Below are 20,877 nucleotides of genomic sequence, written 5' to 3'. Positions count from 1 at the left end.
TTCATGGTTTAAATGAGGAAGCTTCTGCTACAGCTAAAGGTCCCCTTGGGTTTTCATAAAGTAGTCTTATGACAGCAATATTAGTCTCCATAAAGAGTCCAATTTTCAAATGTCTTACACTATACTATTGTTTAAAAAGTGTCATCTAAAAGTTTGGCAGAGTAACTGCAGTGTGGCATCTTGGACTAATTGTGCTATTTACCATGTCTCTGTTTTCCTCTGCCATTTGAAAAATAATGCCACCCTACCTTGGCAGTGCTTTCTACGTTGATAAAGCCTCATCTCTTCTGGGAAAGACTTTGCTCTCACAGACTTCTCTCTAAGAATGAGACGCAGAGGGGGTCAGAGGTACCAGGCCAGCTGCTTTAGATCCATGAGGCCAGGAAGCAAAGCGCCAAGGCTGCCAGTGAAGATGCACCCCCAACCCCAAGGTCCCTCACGTGTTCATGCTCCAAAGAGGAAAAGCGCTCTCCTCTCCAAGAAGCAGGAAAACACTGAGCTTGCGAGTGACCTCCAGCCCCTTAAGAATCCTGTGGATTGATCACATGGCTGGCTAGCTTCTGGCAATATTAAATAACTCGCCACCTGAGCTTGCAAGTGCACAGAGCGCACAGGTCACTTGCGTGTTCATTAAACTTGTTCTTTAAACTTTCATTGAGCACCAACTATGTGCTTGCCACTGGGGCTGGAAATATAGAAAGGAAACATCACACAGACCCTGTCCTTGGGAAGCTCACATTCAAGTGAACCAGCCCACCCCAGGTCCGTGTGGTTACTGCTGTTACTAGAAGCCCTGTGTGTGTCCAGGAGGGCCACCTAACCCCACAGGTGGGTGGGCGGGCATCCGTGGGCTCCTTCTCCAGGAAGTAATGCCTGAGTTGGATTTTAACAGACAATTACAAAACCGACTACACAAAGAAGGGCATGAAATGGCATACAAAGGACTATGCGCAAAGGCTCATCATTCATTTATTCATCCATTCAACAAAGTTTACTGATGGAGGCTAAGAGTCAGGCGTCCTGTGGGTTTCTGAGGACACTGTTCGCCGGACAGACATGCCCTCTGCCCTCTCTGCACTTGCTGATTACAGCAGAGAGGCGGAGAGGTGAAAGGGTACGGCTAGGTCAGGAGAATTCAGCACCATAGTGTGGTGAGATCGTGGAGTACAAGTTGCGATGGAGGGGATGACATGGAGCACTCAAGGTAACAAGCCTGATGAGGCAGGGGCTGGAACGAGGCTTTCCAGAATACAGAAGACTTTTTGTTAAACGTTCAGCAGCTCAGACTTCATCCCAACAACCACAGTGATCTACTGAAGGATGCTTTAAGCAGGAAAAGAAATGACCTGTTCAGATGTGCATTTTAGAAGTCCTTCGGCTATAGAAAGGATGGACCAGCGGCAGTGAGACCAGGATGGGGTGGCCAGGTGCAAGGACCCAGGAAAGAGAGGATGATGAACTCTGTACATGTGACCACCACAGTGAGCAGAGTAGAGACAATATTTGAAGGTTTCGTAAGTCGGTAGAATGCACAGGAGCCGGGAGAGGTGAAGAGTGGATGAGTAAAAGGATAAGACCATCTTCTGACTTCCAGTTTGGGGTGGTGGAGATAACGGTATTGTCATTTACCATGAAAGACTAGATGAAATAAGAAGCAGCCATGGGCACTGAGAAGAAGAGTTCTGAGTGCTTTCAAACTTTTTGATGCATATGAGCCTTCTGGTTTATCATTATAATGATTATTTTTACTGGTACTACAACTGCCACCACTGCCACTACCTAGTGTTCTTGAAGGGCAAAGACTGAGGACAGGTGTAGCAGCCTAGTGATGCGGAAGCTAAGTGAGAATGGAACTCCCTCACACCCTGAACTTGTAAAGGTTCGAGCAAGCGTTTGTTGTCTGGTTATCTCAGAAACAGACAGCTCTTGACAATTTCCGGGACCCACCTCTTCTATACCACAGGCTTCACCCTCCTTCTCAAATACAGTCACTTCATTCACCATGGCTTCCCTGTCCACCAGTGCCTCTCACCTCTTCCTAGGATGCTGTGAAGAAATCACAGAGTCTACCCCTGAACTACCAAATCAGAGTCCCCACTGATAGATCTGGAGGCCTTTTCTCTTCTCTTTTTAAAACAAGGGCCCCAACTGAATCTTAAGATCCAGCAGGTTTGGAAACACTGCTCTAAGGCACATCCTGCTCTTCAATTACACAGGCTGTACCTCTCCTGCCGCTGCTGGTAGAACAATCCAATCTATCCCTTGTCGTCATGCTCTCCAACCAAGGACCCTCAGTTTCATCCACTTCTGGAATGTTAGCCCAAGATCCCAGGCCACATAATGAAGGCTCCTCTTTCAGGCATGTCCTTCCAGCTCTCTGTTTCTTTGAAGATGCCATGCAGAATATCTTTTCTTCCATCCTGGGATACTTGTAGCATAAAGAAAAGCCCACCTCTGACATCACTCACCTGTTATTTTCCTCTTGCAAACCCTCCTGCTTCCTACCTTCTTCCCTGGGTCTCCCCTGAAGTTGAGTACAAAGCCAATAACTTATTGTTGAGCTAAAGGCAATAGATGGCCTTGGTTTTGTAGGAAAACTCTGTGGTCTTACTTCAGCTTTCCCATAAAGACAGTTTTTATAAACGCTAAATGTGATTGGGGTTGAATTGCAGTTTCCAAAACTATTATGGCAAACAGAGATGAAATCCTATTGGAAAACCACTACATGACTATGACTAACATCTTGACTTGGGAACATGAGTGCTCCAAAACCCAAGTACCCTTGTGGGTTTATGAGAAACTTTCTTCAGACACATACTCTTGTATACAAAGGCAAAGAGGCAATGAATGGGGTTTAATCCCTCCCCTCTTTTTTTAACTAATAGGCAAATGAGAAATAGTGGCATATACCAACTTCAATGATTACAATTACACAAGCAGTTACAATCAACCTAAATTTCAATTGATTTCTTATTTACTTTAGCTTAAAATAAGAATGGGCTCCTTTAATAATGAAGATTGCAATTCAAGGGGATCTGTTTCCCATATGTAGAAAACATAATCACTTAACTGATGAACTTGCTAGTTTTTAATTAACGCTCTTTTTAATCTACAAAACCTAGCAAAAGCTGTGCAGGTGACAATCCAGGTTTACTCAATAATCACAGATGCAATCTCTAAACAGACCTTTAAAACTTCCTCAAAAAGATGAATGCTGTTGAATCCACTTTCAAATTTCTCTCTCTCTCACAATCTAAATAATCCCAAAGTATTTTTACCTTTTGGAAATACAGTCTTGACCATTAACATTTTTAGTAGACTTATGTATTCTCAGAGTTAACTCTTGCTCATATGATAAGCCCACCTTCCTACCTAAATGGGGTCTAGTGAATGTCAGAGACTGTTCATTGTCCCCTCATCTCCTTCCACTCCTTTTTGCCTATTAGTTATAGGCAACTCCCTTCCTCAAGCTTTGTGGACAAATGGCTGCTCAGTTAGAGACTACCTTGTCCAGCCTCCCTTGCAGCAAGATGTGGTTTATGAGTAACTTCCAGCCGATACGACGCTGCTAGAAGTGATGTCTCTACTCCCAGGTACTGTTTTCAGTTTTCTTTTACCCTTCCCCTATCTAGAAATAACAGCAAATGGAGAAGCCAACTTGGAAACAGAGATGGAAGGTTCATGTTGAGGACAGAGGCGCATCCCTACTGGTCCTGGATGACTCATGTCTGGATTGTTATGTGAGAGAGAAAAAGCTTCTTAGTTAGTTCACAGAATGGATGGGTCTCTTTGTTACCCAGTTCAGACTATAGCAAATAACAGCGAGTACTTCACTGAGGATCAAAGTGCTACAAATCTTTGAGTATGTTAATCTTCATATTGGAGGATACTGTGAATTCTGAATTCTACATTATGAATTCTGAAGATGAGGCCAAATATGTACCTGATTCTCAGGGAATAAAAAAATAATTTCAGGTAAAAATGAATTGTTGAATAATTATGGCTCCCTGGTCTTACTTTCTGTTCTCCAGTTAAGTCTTTAGAGACTCAAAGACTTATACTCCAGGAAATGGTTGGTCGAGGATATGACAACAAGATAACTTATCGGCAGTCATTACAATACCATTGGCTTTTCATATTCTGGAGGGAAGTTAGAGAGTTTTATAAAATTCAACTCATATATGGAGCCAGAACCACGTTTTTAGTTCACATTTTAAGCCCCCCTCTACATAGCAGGCTATGCAGGGCAAAGAAGCCTGATGAAAATGTGACTGATGTGAGAGGGCCAGCTGGAGGTAACTTCTAGCTAAAATAAACCTGTGTTATTGTTCTACTGAAGCACTATTGCCTCAGGCTATCATATTCTCAATCATCAATTGTAGGACTGGTAAGACAGCATCGTATAAACGAGAACCAGGCTCATAACCTTCTGAATGGCTTTATGAGTTGGTTGATGTAAAATATTAGTTTACAGAGTTCAATAAGTTATTGATCATTTGTTCATGCTTTTCTCCGTTCATTCCTGAGAATAAATTAAGACTGATGTATTCAGATGTGTGTGAAATGGCTGTGGCCCTTGTCCTGATGGAGCTTGCAGCTTCACTCCATGATCTTCAAAAATGGCCGACTGTGCAGCTCCAACAGGGAAAGAAGTTTTCATGCTCTCAAACGTACATATTTATTTATTTAAATATTAAATAAAATCATGCCCGTATATTTGTACATTACAAAATATTTACTAAAGCACAGCTTTTAAAAGCTAATATTAAAAAATACATATACAGAAAGTCCCTATGCTTCTTTCCCACATCCCAGGAGACAATCTTGAATGCAGTGAACATCCCATTTTGGAGAAGAAAGTGATTTGTGCTATTTGTTTATCGACCTTTCTCCTGCACATTATTCTTTCAAATACCTCTGCAAGTAAGTTTCAGGAAGGTATCTGCAAACAGGTACCCGATGTGAAATGAACAAGCCAGCACACTAAAGTCAAGTGCAGTCACAGCTGGCTTTCCACCCAGTCTGGCCAGGGGTCTATGGTATGAGTGTCCTCTCTGCCATGCTGGGAGTCCTCGTTTGGATCTGAGCTCATTCCTTCCTCACCCCCCGGCTGGCAGAAGCAGGGAGGCTGCCAAAACTGGAAACAAGAATCACTTTATAAATCAGACACCATATTTGCACTAGTGTTTTCTTTATTGTCATAGACTGTTATGATAGACTTTATAAATTGTGGTTGGTAGGGTTGGATCACTAAGAGGCTTTCAGAGTTCTGTGCTAAAGGGGTTGGGGGAAGCCAAGAAAACCCAGCCACAAACAAAAATGGGGAAAAAAACAGCATTACAAGTCTGACCAAAGACATTCTGGGTAAACACCACTTTCGCACACATATAATGTGATATTGTGCTTATGTCTGGTATCTGTTACCACTGGAGGGGTTGATCTCTCAATAATGATTGCAGCCACACATGTAATTTTGTTTTAAGGGTTCACTCAATATCTGTATTAGAAATAAAACTAAGGTACAAACTGACTTAAGAATGCCTAATGCATCCATCCTATTTTTAGCATTGGCAAGAGAAATGAGAAATCTGATTATTTTGGCAAGATGTGTAGAATGTCACATTAACCGATAATCCTCATTGAAGGACAACACATTTGACAAATCATTATTTGAATAGAGTAAGGGAAGGGTAAATCCTTGGATATAGGGAAAGACATGGCAAGGTGCCGAGCACATTAAACGCACTTAATGAACATTGGTTGATTCTAATGATAAGGTATAAATAAGACTCGTCTCTTTCCTAAACATCTTGTCTTGGGGGAAGAAATGGCATCTTCTACCTTCAAACACACATTGGTATAACAGCTTTAATTTATAATTCTTTAAAAAGGATTACCTGTGTCTGATATTATTACCTATGCAAAAAGGCTAAGATCCTATAACAAAACAAAAGCAAATGTGAAATTGATGAAATAAAGTTCTACTCATCCTATGAGTCATAGTAACCTATCAGTATAATTAAGACTATGTGCCCTTAATAAGTGCAGCTGATTATTCTCGCCTGACCACCAATTTTCTCCTTATGGTTTGCCAAGTAGTGAATCTCTCATTATGAGTGTTACTCATTTGGAATGAGGCATCATGTCTCCAAAAGGATCCTAAACTAGTGAAAATTCAGCCATTATTGCTCAGTAACACCTTTATACACAAATTGCTTTTCATACTGCCTGAGTCACTTAGAAATCTCAAAGGAAGTGGGACGATGTTCTGATGAGGGAGGAGGTGGTAGAAAAGTTCACTGAAGCCACACTAAGTGTTAATGGACACTATTGCCAGTGAACAACAATTGGCTACCAAGTACTCTCTCAATCTGGGATTTATTTTTACTTAGGACAAGAGAAATTACTATAACTTTTAAAAAAGGATAAACAATATGTTTTTTAAGAATTCAGAAGATGTTCACTTATTTAAAGTAATGTTGTATTATATTAAATTATACACACACATACATTCACACACAGAGAGACACACAGTAAGCCATTTGTTCTCTTCCATGGATTTGTCTGCTATCCTTGGCCCAAGTTATACTGCAAAAATTATGATGACTGTGCATAGTTATGTCTTTACATTATCCAATCGTATTTTAAATGCCTCTGTAGTGGTTTCTAGTTTTATTCCTGTAAACCTTGTACATTTCTTGTTACGTTTATTTTTAGAGCATTTAAAAAATTATGAATGAAATCTTTCATTTATGTTTTCTAGTTATTTGAAATAAGGACAGCTAGTGATTATTACTTATTAATTTTTACAAACTGATTTATTTTATTCTGCTTGTAGCAATTCAGCTTCTTTTGAATTTTCCTAAGTATATAATCATATCACATGCAAATTCTGCCCTCTTTTCTCTCTATATATTTTCTTATTTCATTCTCTTGTGTAATTACATTAGCTGGCACCTTCAGACCGACATTAAATAATGTAAGGACAGTGGGCATCTTCGTCGTGTTCCTGACTTTAAGAAACATGCTCTTACGTTTAATCACTAGGTAACTTTTAGTTTGAGACATTCATAGTAACATCAGGAATCCATCCAGTTCTGTTTTCTAATGGATTTTAAACATCAGAAATAGTGCAAAATTTTGTCAATCACTTTTCAGGATCTATAAGATGATAATATATTTTTTTCCTTTAACCCGTTGGGATTGAACCATTCTTGCAGTCTCATAAATAATGTTAATCATCTTTTTCCTTCCTTCCTTCCTTCTTTCCTTCCTTCCTTTCTTTCTTTTCTTTTTTTTTTTTTTCGGGGTCTTGCTACGTCACCCAGGCTGCCAGGCTGGAGTGCACTGGTGCAACCGCAGCTCACTGCAGCATCTAGGTCCCAGGCCCAAGCTGTCCTCCCACTTCAGTCTCCTGAGTAGTTGGAACCACAGGCACAGGTTGCCATGCCCAGCTAATGTTTTTTTAACTTTTTGTAGAGATGGAGATCTCACTATGTTGACCAGCATGTTCTCAAACTCGTGGACTCACGTGATCCTCCCATCTGGGCCTCCCAAAGTGCTGGGATTACAAGTGTGAGCCACCACGCCTGCCCTCGTTCATAATATTATTTATTTTCAGAATTAACTTGGCTGATTTTCCATATTTATTCCTCCATAAGAAACTCAAAGGGTAACTTTCAAGAACCAGCACACCACTGAAATAAAAAGTTTATCTCGTCATTTTGAGGAGTTACGACATGGGTCAATCTAAACAGAACATTAGGACACAATCTTTTGCCTAATCAGAATTACCTTAATATGAAATGCCATTTTGAACTAGCAGACTGCCCCTAGTGCATGTCAATAGGTTGTTTATAGACAGATTACTCAGTATTTAAGAGATAAGCTTCACAAATGGGATAAAAAGCAAACGAATGAAAACAAAATGTAAAACAGAACAATAAAAATGAATAGATTAACAGAATTGCTGTTGCTATAGCTCAAAAATTATACTGTAAGATTAAGGATCACTGAGTTTAAACATATATATCTACTCTGCATAAAGTCAAGCACCTACACACTAATTATAAGGAAAAAGTAATTTTCATAAGCAATGTGTTTTCTTATAGACACATTAAACTAAGAGGTACTTCATGCATTCTACAATGCACAACTTTTAACATTTTGATAGCTCTGGAATTAAGATGCAACTAGAACCTATGATGATCATGTTTAAGTTTTTTAATCAACAGTTTCTTCTTTCTTAGTGATGCATGAAATAACAAAGTAGGCTGAAAATTGGTATCTTAGATTCAATAAAATACAGCAAATCTCAACTTTCAGGGTATTACAGACGTTTACCTTTGTTAGCTGGCTTTATAAAATAGCTATATCTTCCTACCTCTACCTCTGATGGTATTACAGACGTTCACCTTTGTTAGCTGGCTTTATAAAATAGCTCTATCTTCCTACCTCTACCTCTGATGGTATTACAGACGTTCACCTTTGTTAGCTGGCTTTATAAAATAGCTATATCTTCCTACCTCTACTTCTGATGGTGTTACAGACGTTCACCTTTGTTAGCTGGCTTTATAAAATAGCTATATCTTCCTACCTCTACTTCTGATGGTATTACAGACGTTCACCTTTGTTAGCTGGCTTTATAAAATAGCTATATCTTCCTACCTCTACTTCTGATGGTATTACAGACGTTCACCTTTGTTAGCTGGTTGTGCACAACAGCTACATCTTCCTACCTCTACCTCTGACACATGTCCTCTTTTTAAATAATTATATTACTACGTGTGGATTTCTAAAAAAATAAACTAAATTAAAATTAAATTTAGAGGTAAGGGCTTTGAGAACTTCAAGAGTTACTCTGGAATGACCAGAGACCCAGGGAGTTGCTAGATAGAGGCTGGGATGTGTAAATGGATGCATGCATGCATGCAGGTATGTAACGCACACACAGGTTTTCCACTGGGGTCACTGTTTGTGTTCTATCTGGGTTTTGGTGGAGTCAGTGAGTAAAATAATTCTCCGGCTGCAGAATTCTCAGGTGGTTTTGTCCAGGAAAGTAAAACTGGCAGTTATTACAGTGTCTCCCAACTGGTGCTGTCGGTGTAAGAGAAGTCATTGGTCTGCTCTGTCCCTAGCTCTTCTCTTGTCACTCAGCTCTCCCAGAAAATGAGAACACGGACACAGAATCTCCATCTCACATTGCTTCCTGCTCTCCCTACTTCACCGCAGATGACAGCAAAGGACCAAGAGTTACAACTGCTTCTCATCAGAGCCCTGGATCAACAGATGTGCGATAGGGGGTCCTGCCATTATGAAGCCAAACAGAAAGGAAACAGCTACCAGAAAGTTCTGTGAACTGAGCGGATGGTTTCTAAGTCAGGGAATTCAAACTAGCAAACTGACTCACAGACAGGCCACAGCCACCTTAGTCTCTCTTCCAAGCGGGAATTTAAATCCCTCCTCTTTAAAAGAAAAAAGAAAAGAAAGAAAAGAATATTTGCATGAATGTCCCTGGTTGCCATAATCAATCACTACCAACTTCAAAAGAATTCCGCTAATCTCTTTAAAGCATTCCCTGTAGCTCTTTTACAAATTATTAGAATAAAAAGAACAAAGTCAACAGCACTTAGCCAGTTTTAATTTTCAGTATTGGTAGAGTCAGCAAGGGCCCTTGACTTGTCAGCCTCAGTGTGGACTTACCTTTTGCACAGCTCCTTGAAAGGCCTGTTTAATTCTCCTACATGAATCAGGTATTAATTTTGTATCTTGACTCTCCAGAGTTGTGTCTTGAAAATCTGCATTTTCATGGAGTCTCAAAATTCTATAAATGCAGTGAGTGCTATCTTCTGATATTCTATTAGGATCCATCTGGGGAGGAGAAACAGTAAGGAGGTTAGAGTGCTTATCACTAATCATCCTGCTATTTAATGAAGTGTGACTTCAGAACAAAAAATTCATACTTGCAAGAGTCTTTATGTCCCCAACAATCAATAGTTAATACAATGACCCTCAAGATGTGAAAACATGACTTCTAATTCATTTGAATGAGTAGCTGACTGTCATCCACAGGACAAGGCACCGTTAGTCCTGCGGTGGGCTTTTAACAATGACAGAAGTGTATGTGCGTGATTCATGGGGGAAATTGTCAAATTGTCTGACAACATGAAAGTGTTCATAGAGGGGAGGGGCACCAAGGAAATCACATGTGATCACTGTAGGGAGAGGAAGCTTTTTGTCTTTAAATCAACTAGATGCAACATGCTAGCTGGGATTATGAGGCCCACTTTGAAATGCAAAGCATGAAGCCTACCTAAAACAGGTGAAATCAACATCATCTTGAACCACCATGTTTGCCTGGCCTTTTTTCCTTAATCAGCCAAAGAAGGGAGAGAAAAATCCATTTTTTACCTCTAAACAAAACTCGAAGTCAGACGTGTAATCTCTCTTTTTTGTTGACTCTCTCATCAGTGTTTCTCAAGCCGGAATGGTATACCTGTCAGGGGGTGTTCGGGAACGGGTGCAGGTGATATCTGGTGTCATCACATTAGGGTGGGGGGGCTGCATGAGCAGATATTAGAGATGTGTGCTGGAGGGATGCTAAGATTCCTGTCATGTAAGGAATTGTTCCACCCAAAATATACTCATTGAGTAATTAGCTGATTGCCTGTTAAGAATAGGTGTCCAGCATTAGAATATCTTTAATGACTACTCTTTAAAATTGTCAGCCTGCTCCTTCCAAGCCTTTGCAGCGGTTTCAATTGCCAAGTAAAGGGTGGCAATAATTAGCTATCACCTGTTTTAATAATGAGAATTTAATTTGTCCTCTTGGTTTGTTAAATATTCAAGGTACTTCATCTGTATTCTCTTATTAGCTGGCACAAACTAGGCGAAAAAGAAAAGCTACGTAAGTTTACAAAGCTCAGTCAAATTAATGACAAGTCTCTCTTTCTCTCTTTTAAAAAGTAATCGGAATGATGTGTTAGTTTATTAACCAACCGTTAGAAATAAACTAAAAAGAGCCTATCCATATCTGAGAATCTCAAAATGAAATGACAGCCTTTTTTTTTTTTTTTTTTTTTTTTGAGATGGAGTCTCACTCTGTCACCCAGGCTGAAGTGCAGTGGCACCATCTCGGCTCACTGCAAGCTCCATCTCCCGAGTTCACACCATTCTCCTGCCTCAGCCTCCCAAGTAGCTGGGACTACAGGCACCCGCCACCACGCCCAGTTAATTTTTTTGTATTTTTAGTAGAGATGGGGTTTCACCCTGTTAGCCAGGATGGTCTCAATCTCATGACCTCGTGATCCTCCTGCCTTGGCCTCCAAGGCAGATTACAGGCGTGAGCCACCGCGCCTGGCCAAAATGATAGCCTTTTAACAAATGTACACTCACTAATACAAATTTTATTCTTCCAGTCTTGCACATATAAGGACTATCTATAATCATCACGCAAGAGACACCACCGTGAAGCAAAACTGTGTACAATCTGTATTTATTTTTCCTATATTCTTTAGAATAATTAATACAAGTCATAATATGTGAATTTTTATACAAGGAAAGTTTTCAATCACACACTTGGCAAAAAAAGGCTTACTTATGCCAGTGTGTATCCCACAAGACCAGAAAAGCCTAGGCAACTGATATGAAGGGTCACTGGGTTTAGACCTCAGGAAAGAAGAATCATGCAAAGGCCTGAATTGACACACCACCAGAAAACTGCTGAGCCAAAGCAATAATGTGGCCTTAGTGGGGAAATGCCTGGGGACCCTAAACTTGGTTAATCTGGAGTCCTGCCAACAAGCTAAGAGCTGTCTAACAGAAGCAGCAGTCCCCTTTATTCTTTTTCTTTCTCTTTTTCTTTTCTTTTTTTTGGAGACAGGGTCTTGCTCTGTCACCCCCACCCAGGCTGGAGTGCAGTGGCATAATCATAGCTCACTTCAGCCTTGAAATCCGTGGGCTCAAGCAATCCTCCTTCCTCAGGCTTCCAAGTAGCTGCGACTACAGGTGCAGGCCACCATGCTTGGCTAATTGGCTAATTTCTTTCTTTCTTTTTTTTTTCTTGGTAGAGATGGCGTCTTGCTATGTTGCCCAGGCTTGTCTTGAACTCCTAGGCTTAAGCAATCCTCCCTCCTTGGCCTCCCAAAGTGCTGGGATTACAGGCATGAGCCACTGCGCCTGGCCCCTATATTCTTGATGCTCAGGGTAGTCCATTCAGTAGCATCGTGGGCTCACTGAGGGCTTGCTAGAAATGTAGAATTTCAGGCTTCACCCTGGCATACTGCCTGGGAATATGCATTTTAACTAGATCCCAGGTGATTCTTACACACATTACAGTTTAAGAAGTCATGCTTTAAAATATAGATTTTCTACTATTAAAACAATTCCAAAGTTCCCTGGATACCAATTTTAAAATTGTTTCACAAGTGACATCAATTAGTACAAAGATACTCCAACAGTTAATCACGGTTACTGATTTGATGCAAATAAGTACAATGCAAAGATTTTGTCCCCTTTCTGTTAAAAAAAATGCCCACATCCAGATCCCATCTCACTCCTATCCCAACCCTCACTGGCCAATTTCATCAACATCCCTAAGGGTAGGGTCCAATCATTGAACCTCTTCCCAAATACTTCAAATGTGCAATTGAGAACCACTGTTTTGGAAGGCAGCATTCGAGCTAAAATATGTATAAAACCCCATCCATTGTTTTTTCCCAAAAGAAATCAAGAATGCATGGCATAATTGCTTTTAATATACTCATTTATTTTGTTTACTCAAGGATCACACATTAGAAATTTATTTTTAACCCACAACCACATGTCTTTCTCATTCCAGTGCCCTTGCAGCTCTCCTTTCCTGAAAATGGATACTAGGAGAAGAGGGAGGAGGAGAGGTTCAGGGTGCAAGGCCAGCCACACACACAGGTAAATGAGGGTCTCTAAGCTGAAGGAACTGCAGAGCAGGGAGGGAGCCAGACGGATGCTGGACCCTCAGCAAATGCCCACAAACTGACTGAACGAATGTATCACCTACCCAACAACTTATCTATTGGCACACATTAGTCTGGTTGGAGGACTGCATGACTGAAAAAGTATACTCTTTTAACTACTAATCTGATAATCTGCATATTACAATCAGAAACAGACATATCTGTAGTGTTGCAAATTATTAGAAAAGACTTTGCAGTAAATTAGACATACAAGGCACTGGGCTAGATGCTACGAATAAGGTGGTAGGCCGGGCACGGTGGCTCAAGCCTGTAATCCCAGCACTTTGGGAGGCCGAGACGGGCGGATCACGAGGTCAGGAGATCGAGACCATCCTGGCAAACACAGTGAAACCCTGTCTCTACTAAAAAAAATACAAAAAACTAGCCGGGCGAGGTGGCGGGCACCTGTAGTCCCAGCTACTTGGGAGGCTGAGGCAGGAGAATGGCGTAAACCCGGGAGGCGGAGCTTGCAGTGAGCTGAGATCCAGCCACAGCACTCCAGCCTGGGCGACAGAGCAAGACTCCATCTCAACAACAACAACAAAAAAAATAAGGTGGTGTGCAAAGCAAGCAGTCCCTGTCTTTATGGAACTTACACGTCATTGAGGAACGCAGAAATTCAACCAAAAGTCACAGTAAACTGAGTAGCAAATGAATTCATTGTACTTAGACATGTCTAAAAACATGAAGTGAATCTTGAATATCTTACTTAAAATGGACTGTTAAAATGCATTTGTCAGATAACGTGGTGCCTATGAAATAAACTGCCTCATTTTCTTTTAACTTCCTTGAAACTTAATCATTTGTAGGGTTAAATGAGGCAGGATGCTTGACGTTTGTGCTACTTCGTTATCTGTGTTTTCAAACAGGCAGTGCATACCTCTACATCAGATTTTCAGTAGTGACTGCTGTCCTAGCTAACAAACAACTAGGGAGGTTGGTTTGTGCATATTGGGGGATCGAGGGAAGAAGTTAAAAGAGCACAAGATCTTGAGTTTTCTGAAAAGCTTATCTTTATAGCTAAACCCTAAGCTTTGAATATGGTTATACGGATGTTAAAGACACACACACACACACACACACACACACACACACACACAGAGCAACTTTTTGAAAGGGTTTTTTTTTTCTTTGTAAACCAAAGTATGAATACTATGTGGTAAATATATAGCAGAAGCCACACACTATTTTCTCTTTGGCTGGGTGGTGGGGGAAAAGCCAAGCTACACTGGATCAAGTAGATATATATTTTTTAACATCGAGGCACACGCAATCTGCAAACATTTAGGAGGCTGATTCAATTTTATCTATTCACACATTTAAGAAAACAAAACTTTTTAAATAGCCACTGTAATTTTTACACTATTCTGGGCATTCTTCTAAATGCATTTAAAAACTCAAACTGCTTTTCCTTGAGGATTTGTATACCTTCTTTTCTCCACCTTTAAACAAAAACAATAAAACTAATTCCTCATTTTTAACTGTAAACTACAAACATGTTACTAGATACTTTGTTCTCATTCAAATGCATTTAGAAACCCCAAATAGTTGATTCACAACTTTAGTGGGAATCATAAAACTACTATGATTTATTTGGTACCAAGTTCCAATCCAAAAGAGCCGACATAAGTGAAAATGTTAAATCAGCGGCAGGTCATATGGAGACTATTCTCTTAGCTAGGACTTTCAAAGAAGGTATCTAACACATATAAAACGGGAAAGAATTACAGAGTGAACCCCAATGCACCCATCAGCGCTTCAGCTATTACCAATGTATGGCAAATCTTTTTTCATCTGTAAGCAACCAGAAATTATTTTGAAACAAATTCCAGACACCATAGCAGTTTTATCTGTAACTATTTCAGAATGTATCTCAAAATGATTAGGACTCCTTTGGGTAACAATTGTAGACACAATAGCCAGTAAAATGCATCCAGATCTAGCGGTATATTCATATGAACACATTGTTCCTAATATTTTTTCTTTACTGAAGGAGATGACCTTTTTAAAATGCAGTACAAAATTGGGTTCAGAGTAATGGCTAAATTATTTTGCACAAGTCAAAGGAACCGAATCTTCATGGTATTTAAGAAAACCGTACCCAGAAGTCTGATGATATTAACTTCTCCAAAGGAATATTTTCTGGCTAGACTTACTAACTCACATGTTTACTTTGAAAAAGAGTTCTGAGTGTTTCACTATTTATCCATACAACATCAAGACTGCTAAATGATGATGGGAGATCACTGAAAGCCCCGACTCCTCAGCCCGCGGGGACCACCGAGAATTCCTAGGGAAAAGCTGAACAACTCTAACAAGAGCCCAGCAGGTCACTCTTTCCTACATAGCCATGCCACCGATTTCCACAGCTCCTGCCAAGTCAAGCTGTTCATGGTTCCTAGAACTCCTTCATTTCTGACTGCTCTTTCAACATTGGACACTCTTCACTGTTATGGCAATGAAAATGCCATATCCCTAAGGTGTTAGAAAAGATAGACAGTGGAGAACTAGTGCCTCTTTGATCCCTTTTCTGAATGTTGCTCTTTTGTTTGACTAAGAATTTTAATGGTTTTATTAGGCCCCTCGGCTCCATGCCCATAGTAAGTGGACACTGTGTGTTGAATAAATGATTCTTAATTCATTCCATGGCATGTGATGGTGCCATGCACAATGCTGGCATTCCATGCACAAGCACTAAATGGGATGATTATTAACAAAATGCTGGATGGGAAAATGGGTAAACCATTCTTATTGCAACACACTCCAATGAAAGAAAGACGTTTAGTCACTTTCACATAGATTTGTGTTATCTGTGTTGCAAGTAAATCACTCAAAAGTTGTCTTTTTAGAAAAAAACTCTCAATGGGTAGATTATATTTAATGCAGATTTTCTTAAGTGTGGCTCATTGCATTTCTACTTTTAGTAGGTAATCACACTAGTTCCAGAAAATGCAAACTAGCGGATAATGAATTCTTAACAAAAAGCCTATGATTAAAAGTAATGGAGTTCGAGACATTGGCACATGTCAAAAAACCATACAATCCAAGCAATGCCATGTTTTGATGCATCCCGTTTGGTTTAGTAATCACCTTTGAATCTGAAAACGAATGTAGTCCAAACCCAACTTTCTTTTCCCATAAAAAAAAAATGCACAGTCAGCCCCCCACTTCCTCTGAGAAAGAGTTCACAGCACCAGACAAGAATATTTGAATGAATCCAACCAACTGCACTGCAATTTCCAAGAAAACACAAGAGCATAAACCACCAGAAAGCATAATATTACAAATTTACCCCTTCCTTCCTACTATCTCCCTGCAGTTCCTAGCCGTCGTGCAAAAAACCTCTTCATCTTTTCGAAGGTTGGTTATTTGCTAGACTGTAGTAACACCGTGCCATCACACACACCTCGCTTCCTTCCTCCGCCCACCTCCCTGACAGGCACGTGGGGCTGTCCTTCTTCCTTCACCCCCACAGGACAGCGCCACAGCCGCAGAGCCCCATGCCGAGCCCGCGCCTCTCTGGTCGCGCCGTGTCATTCTGCCCACCCACTGGGCGACCTGGGCACGAGCACCGCGACCTCCCGCTCTGCGCAGCCCTCCAGCCCTGGGGCCCCAGCACACCTGCAGAGCAGCCAGGCGCAGGCACCGAAATCCGCCGGGTGGTGGGTGGGAAGAGAAAGGTAGATGCCCAAGTGAAGGCGCTAAATTTTTTTCCTACATGAACAGAAGTTGATTCTTAACTTCAAGTGAGAAATGACAGGGAGAAAAAGCATGCAATCACTACCAGAAGAGGTGAGAGGCCAGTGTTGTTTCCCAGCCTGGGGACGAGGTGAGATTCAAACCCATCGTCTGGCCAGGGGAGCCTGCTCTCGGCGCACCGCGGAGCTGGGGTGCGTGCGCGGAGAGAGAGCAGAGTGCGCCCGACAGCCCCGCGCCAAGTTGTCCCCAAACTCGACACTCCCTCTCTCAGAGTCACTTTCCCCCTCCTGAATATGCAAGCTCTGGGGAGCCCAGCCCCGCGGCCGGACTCAGTTTTCAAGTGCAGGGGAAGGAGAAGGGCGCTCCCGGCCGCGCGCCCATGGCAATGTGGCCACTCACCTGCGCTCTGAAGTAGAGGAACAGGGCGACGCTGCAGACGACCTGGCCCAGCCCCAGCCCAAGGAGGGCCACGAACATGGAGCGGGAGGCGGCGGGGGGCTGATGCGGCGCAGGCGGCGGCGGGGTGTGCAGGGGGCCCTCGTGCGGGGCTCCGGGGCCGCCGCCCATCTCCTCCGAGCCACGCAGGTACTTGGTGTAGTCTCTGCTGGCGCGGCGCATGGCGCTCGGCCCTCTGGCTCCGGCGTTCTCCTCCCTCTCCTGCTCCCTCCCCTTCTTGTCTGCGGCCAACTCCGGAGGCTGCGGCGGAGCCTCGACGTGGGGCGCCGACTTGGAGCCCGGCTTTGGCTCCTGGGGCGCGCGGGCAAGCGGGCAGGGCGCCCGGCAGCCCCAACTCTTATAAACCGCTTGGAGAGCGCTGGCCTCGGGAGCCAATCAGCCCCAGGCGAGGCTGCCTCTTCCACTCCCACCTCTGGCTCGCCTTCCTTCCTTTCGCCCTCCCTCTCTCTCAATCACTGTCACTGAAGGGCCTCCTTCGTGGGGGCCCTCCGAGGAGGAGGCTGGGGGCGACTCCAGTGGTTCCAGACTCCGCCTGCCATTCTCAGCTGTCTTTCTGGAGGTCCAAGAGATGGCCTAAGGAAGACGCAGAGGAGACCTTTGCTAAAGGATAAGGATTGCACCTCAGACATTCCTCCTGCAGTTCACATCCTGGAGTCTCGGTTTCCTCCCTAGGATTTAGAAAGTTGAATTTGATGGTCTCTGAAGACCCTTCCTGTCCAACCTCGTCCCCCAAAGTGCTTCCAAATAAAGTTTCTCAAAGTATTTTCGAAGACTTCGAAAATTCCAGAATCCCCTTCCCATATCCCTATTTCTGCATCTTGAACGTGATACTGAGTGAGGCAGGTCTTGAATGTGGCAGTAGAGAGCCTATAGACACTAACTCTGACTTTATAAAGGTGAAAACGGTGCAGAGAAAAGGGTAAAGGGGTGTGTAGCCAGAAGCAAGCATCCGAGGAGGGCTCACCCAACCGTCAGGAAAGAGATGTAACACGAAGCTGATAATATAGTTAAATGTTAGTTTCATTGCTAAAGAAACCTTGCTAGGGCTTTTTAAAAACCTCTATTCAGAACTGTGGCCCTTAGTGAGAAAACAAAAATATTAACATTGCTCACAAAATTCTGATACTTCAGAAGTAGGTTGCTGACCAATTTAAACACCCATGAAACTTAGGATGTTTCCACTTTTTTATTAATACTGTCATCCCACAGTATCCATGGGTTCCACATCTGTGGGTTCAGTGAGCCATGGATCAAAAATATTTGGAAAAAAAAAAAAAAAAGGATGGCTGTGTCTGGACTAAACGTGTAGACTTTTTTTCTTGTGATCATTTCCTAAATGATTCACAACTAGTTACATAGCATTTACATTGTAGTAAGTATTATAAAAATCTACAGATAATTTCAAGTATATGGGAGGATGTCTGTGGGTTAAAAGCAAATACTATGCCATGATATGTTAAGAAACTTGAACATCCATGGATTTTGGTATTTGCGGGCAGGGGTTTGGTGGTGTCCTGGAACCAGCCTTCCATGGATATCAAGGGACTACTATGCCTTTTTATTTTGCATCCTCTTTCTGCCTAATTCGCTAATGAGTACTTCTCTAGGCAACATTTGTGACAAATGACAGGTCTCCGAGTTATTAAAGCATGTGTTCTAAATTGAACACTTAGACCTCAGTAAATGTTAAAGAAGAGTGACCAGGTTGGATTTTTTTTTAAAGTCACCCATACAAAGAAAATGATCTATTCAAATTCAAAAATGCCTTTAGCATTTATATGTGTATCTAGCTTGGTGGAGAAGGGACAAAAAATTTTCAAACTCAAACATACAAACAATTGATGTTAATCTTCTACTACTTGTAGTCTTTGGCCTCTTCCTAGTTTTTGTTTGTTAACTTTGGGAAGTAGGTTTATTGTCTTCTTCTTCTCTTCCTCCTCCTCCTCTTTTTCCTCATTCTCTCCTCCCTCCTTGACTCAGGAAATAATTCCGTATTTCTTCTTTCTTATAAATATTTATTGGGATCAAAGATTTTAAAAATGTGTTATAACAGCTAAACCCACAATGACTTTACTATAGTGTCTTCCATTCTTTTTAATGGGTTTTTATACAATGTTTTATACATCTTTTTAATTCCTTGACATCTTGATCCTCAGGTTGCAAGAAAGTCCCTCAAATCATGTTCAGGTGTGCTTGACCCAGGAGCTTCATATATGGGACCATATGTTACATTCCTACAGAGTTCTTCATATGACATTTCTACTAGCACTCCAAAAATGTCATCCTACTATATTCTGGCTTCCATAGACTGTATTAGATACTCCACTGTCAGTCTACCTGCTGCTCTTTCACAGGTAATGTATTTTTCTTGCCCATGTATTTACTTATTCCTTTGTCAACATTCACTCTCCAATTAATAGGTAAACTCCATATGTTCAAGGACTCCTGCTGTATTATTCACCTCTATAACATTCACCATTTCCTAAAATGTTGTTGCCTGCTATAGTAGGTGCACAGTAAATACTTGCTGAATAAAATTTGAGCAAAAGAATCTTCAAAGCCTCTGCCAGTCTCCCAGTCTAAGCCACACTACATCTTATCTGAATGAATCACACTAGCCTTCTGAAGAATTCTGTGCATACTGATCAGGATTTTCTTCTAAAAAAAAAAAAAGTATATGTCATTTCCATACCTGCAATTCTTTAATGGCTTCTAAGAGTTGTTGGTATAAAGTCGAAACTCTGGAAATTAGAAACTGTCAATAGGCCAGGCGCAGTGGCTCACTCCTATAATCCCAATGCTTTGGGTGGCCGAGGCATAGGATCACTGGAGCCCAGGAGTTTGAGAATAGCCTGGGGAACACAGGGAGACTCTATCTTTACAAAAAATGAACAAATTAGCCAGGCATTTTGGTGCACATCTGTGGTCCCAGTTACTCAGTAGGCTGAGACAGGTGGATCGCTTGAGCCTAGGAGGTCAAAGCTGCAGTGATCCACGATCATGCCACTGCACTCCAGCCTGGGAGACAGAGCAAGATTCTGTCTCAAAAATTAAAAAAAAAAAAAGATAAAAAAAAAATCTAATGTTCCTTCACAAGTTGGCTCAAGACTCCTTTTCTATATCAGCTTCAAATGCTTACCCTTAACTGGAGTACTCCTCTCTCCAACTCCTACACCTGGAGGACTCTCCCACTTGTCTTTCCTTACTCAGCTCAAATGTTGCTTCTCTAGAAGTCTTTCTCAGGTCTCCTAACCCAGGTGGCTCCCTCTGTTTTATGCTCCCATGGCACCCTTAAATTCTCCTGTCATGTCACTCACGCATTTCTTCATTTTATTCTACAGATATGTCAGAGAGAACCCCTATATGCCAGCACTGGGCTGGATCCTAGAAACGTGGTGATCAAGATAGAACATGGGGCTTACACCCTAGTGGGGAAAAAAAAGAGATTCAACAAATCATCACACAAATCACTAACAAAACCGTGATTAGTACTTTGAAGGCAAAGTGCAAGTCCAATGAGAATCTTATAATGATACTAGGGTCTTTAGACTGGAGATTAAAAATGTTAGATTTAACATTTAAATGTATACAATTAGGTCTTTAGACCCTAGTATTATTACAAGACTCTCACTGTACTTGGACTTTGCAAGTACAATGCAAATGTGGGGAGTCAGAGAAAGCTCTTAGGCAAAGATAATGATTTGAACTACTCCCAGAGTAACCACCACCC

General features: G+C 41.6%; 1 protein-coding gene across 1 annotated transcript in view; it reads right to left on the bottom strand.

Annotated features, from left to right (window-relative positions):
- The window catches only part of TNFSF11 (TNF superfamily member 11), a 34,634-nt gene extending 17,173 nt beyond the window's left edge, over positions 1-17,461 (bottom strand). The window contains exons 1-2 of the mRNA XM_005585744.4: positions 17,091-17,461; positions 9,703-9,870 (exon numbers count right to left, since the gene is read on the bottom strand). Coding sequence (XP_005585801.1) covers positions 9,703-9,870; positions 17,091-17,309 — 387 coding nt within the window. The 5' untranslated portion in view covers positions 17,310-17,461. The remainder of the gene's footprint in view (positions 1-9,702; positions 9,871-17,090) is intronic.
- Between the last annotated feature and the right edge of the window lie 3,416 nt (positions 17,462-20,877).

This window comes from Macaca fascicularis, chromosome 17 (genome assembly GCF_037993035.2).
Source record: "Macaca fascicularis isolate 582-1 chromosome 17, T2T-MFA8v1.1".
Classification (NCBI taxonomy): domain Eukaryota; kingdom Metazoa; phylum Chordata; class Mammalia; order Primates; family Cercopithecidae; genus Macaca; species Macaca fascicularis.
The sequence above is the reverse complement of the archived record's forward strand: the minus strand, read 5'-3'. Positions and strand labels throughout refer to the sequence as shown.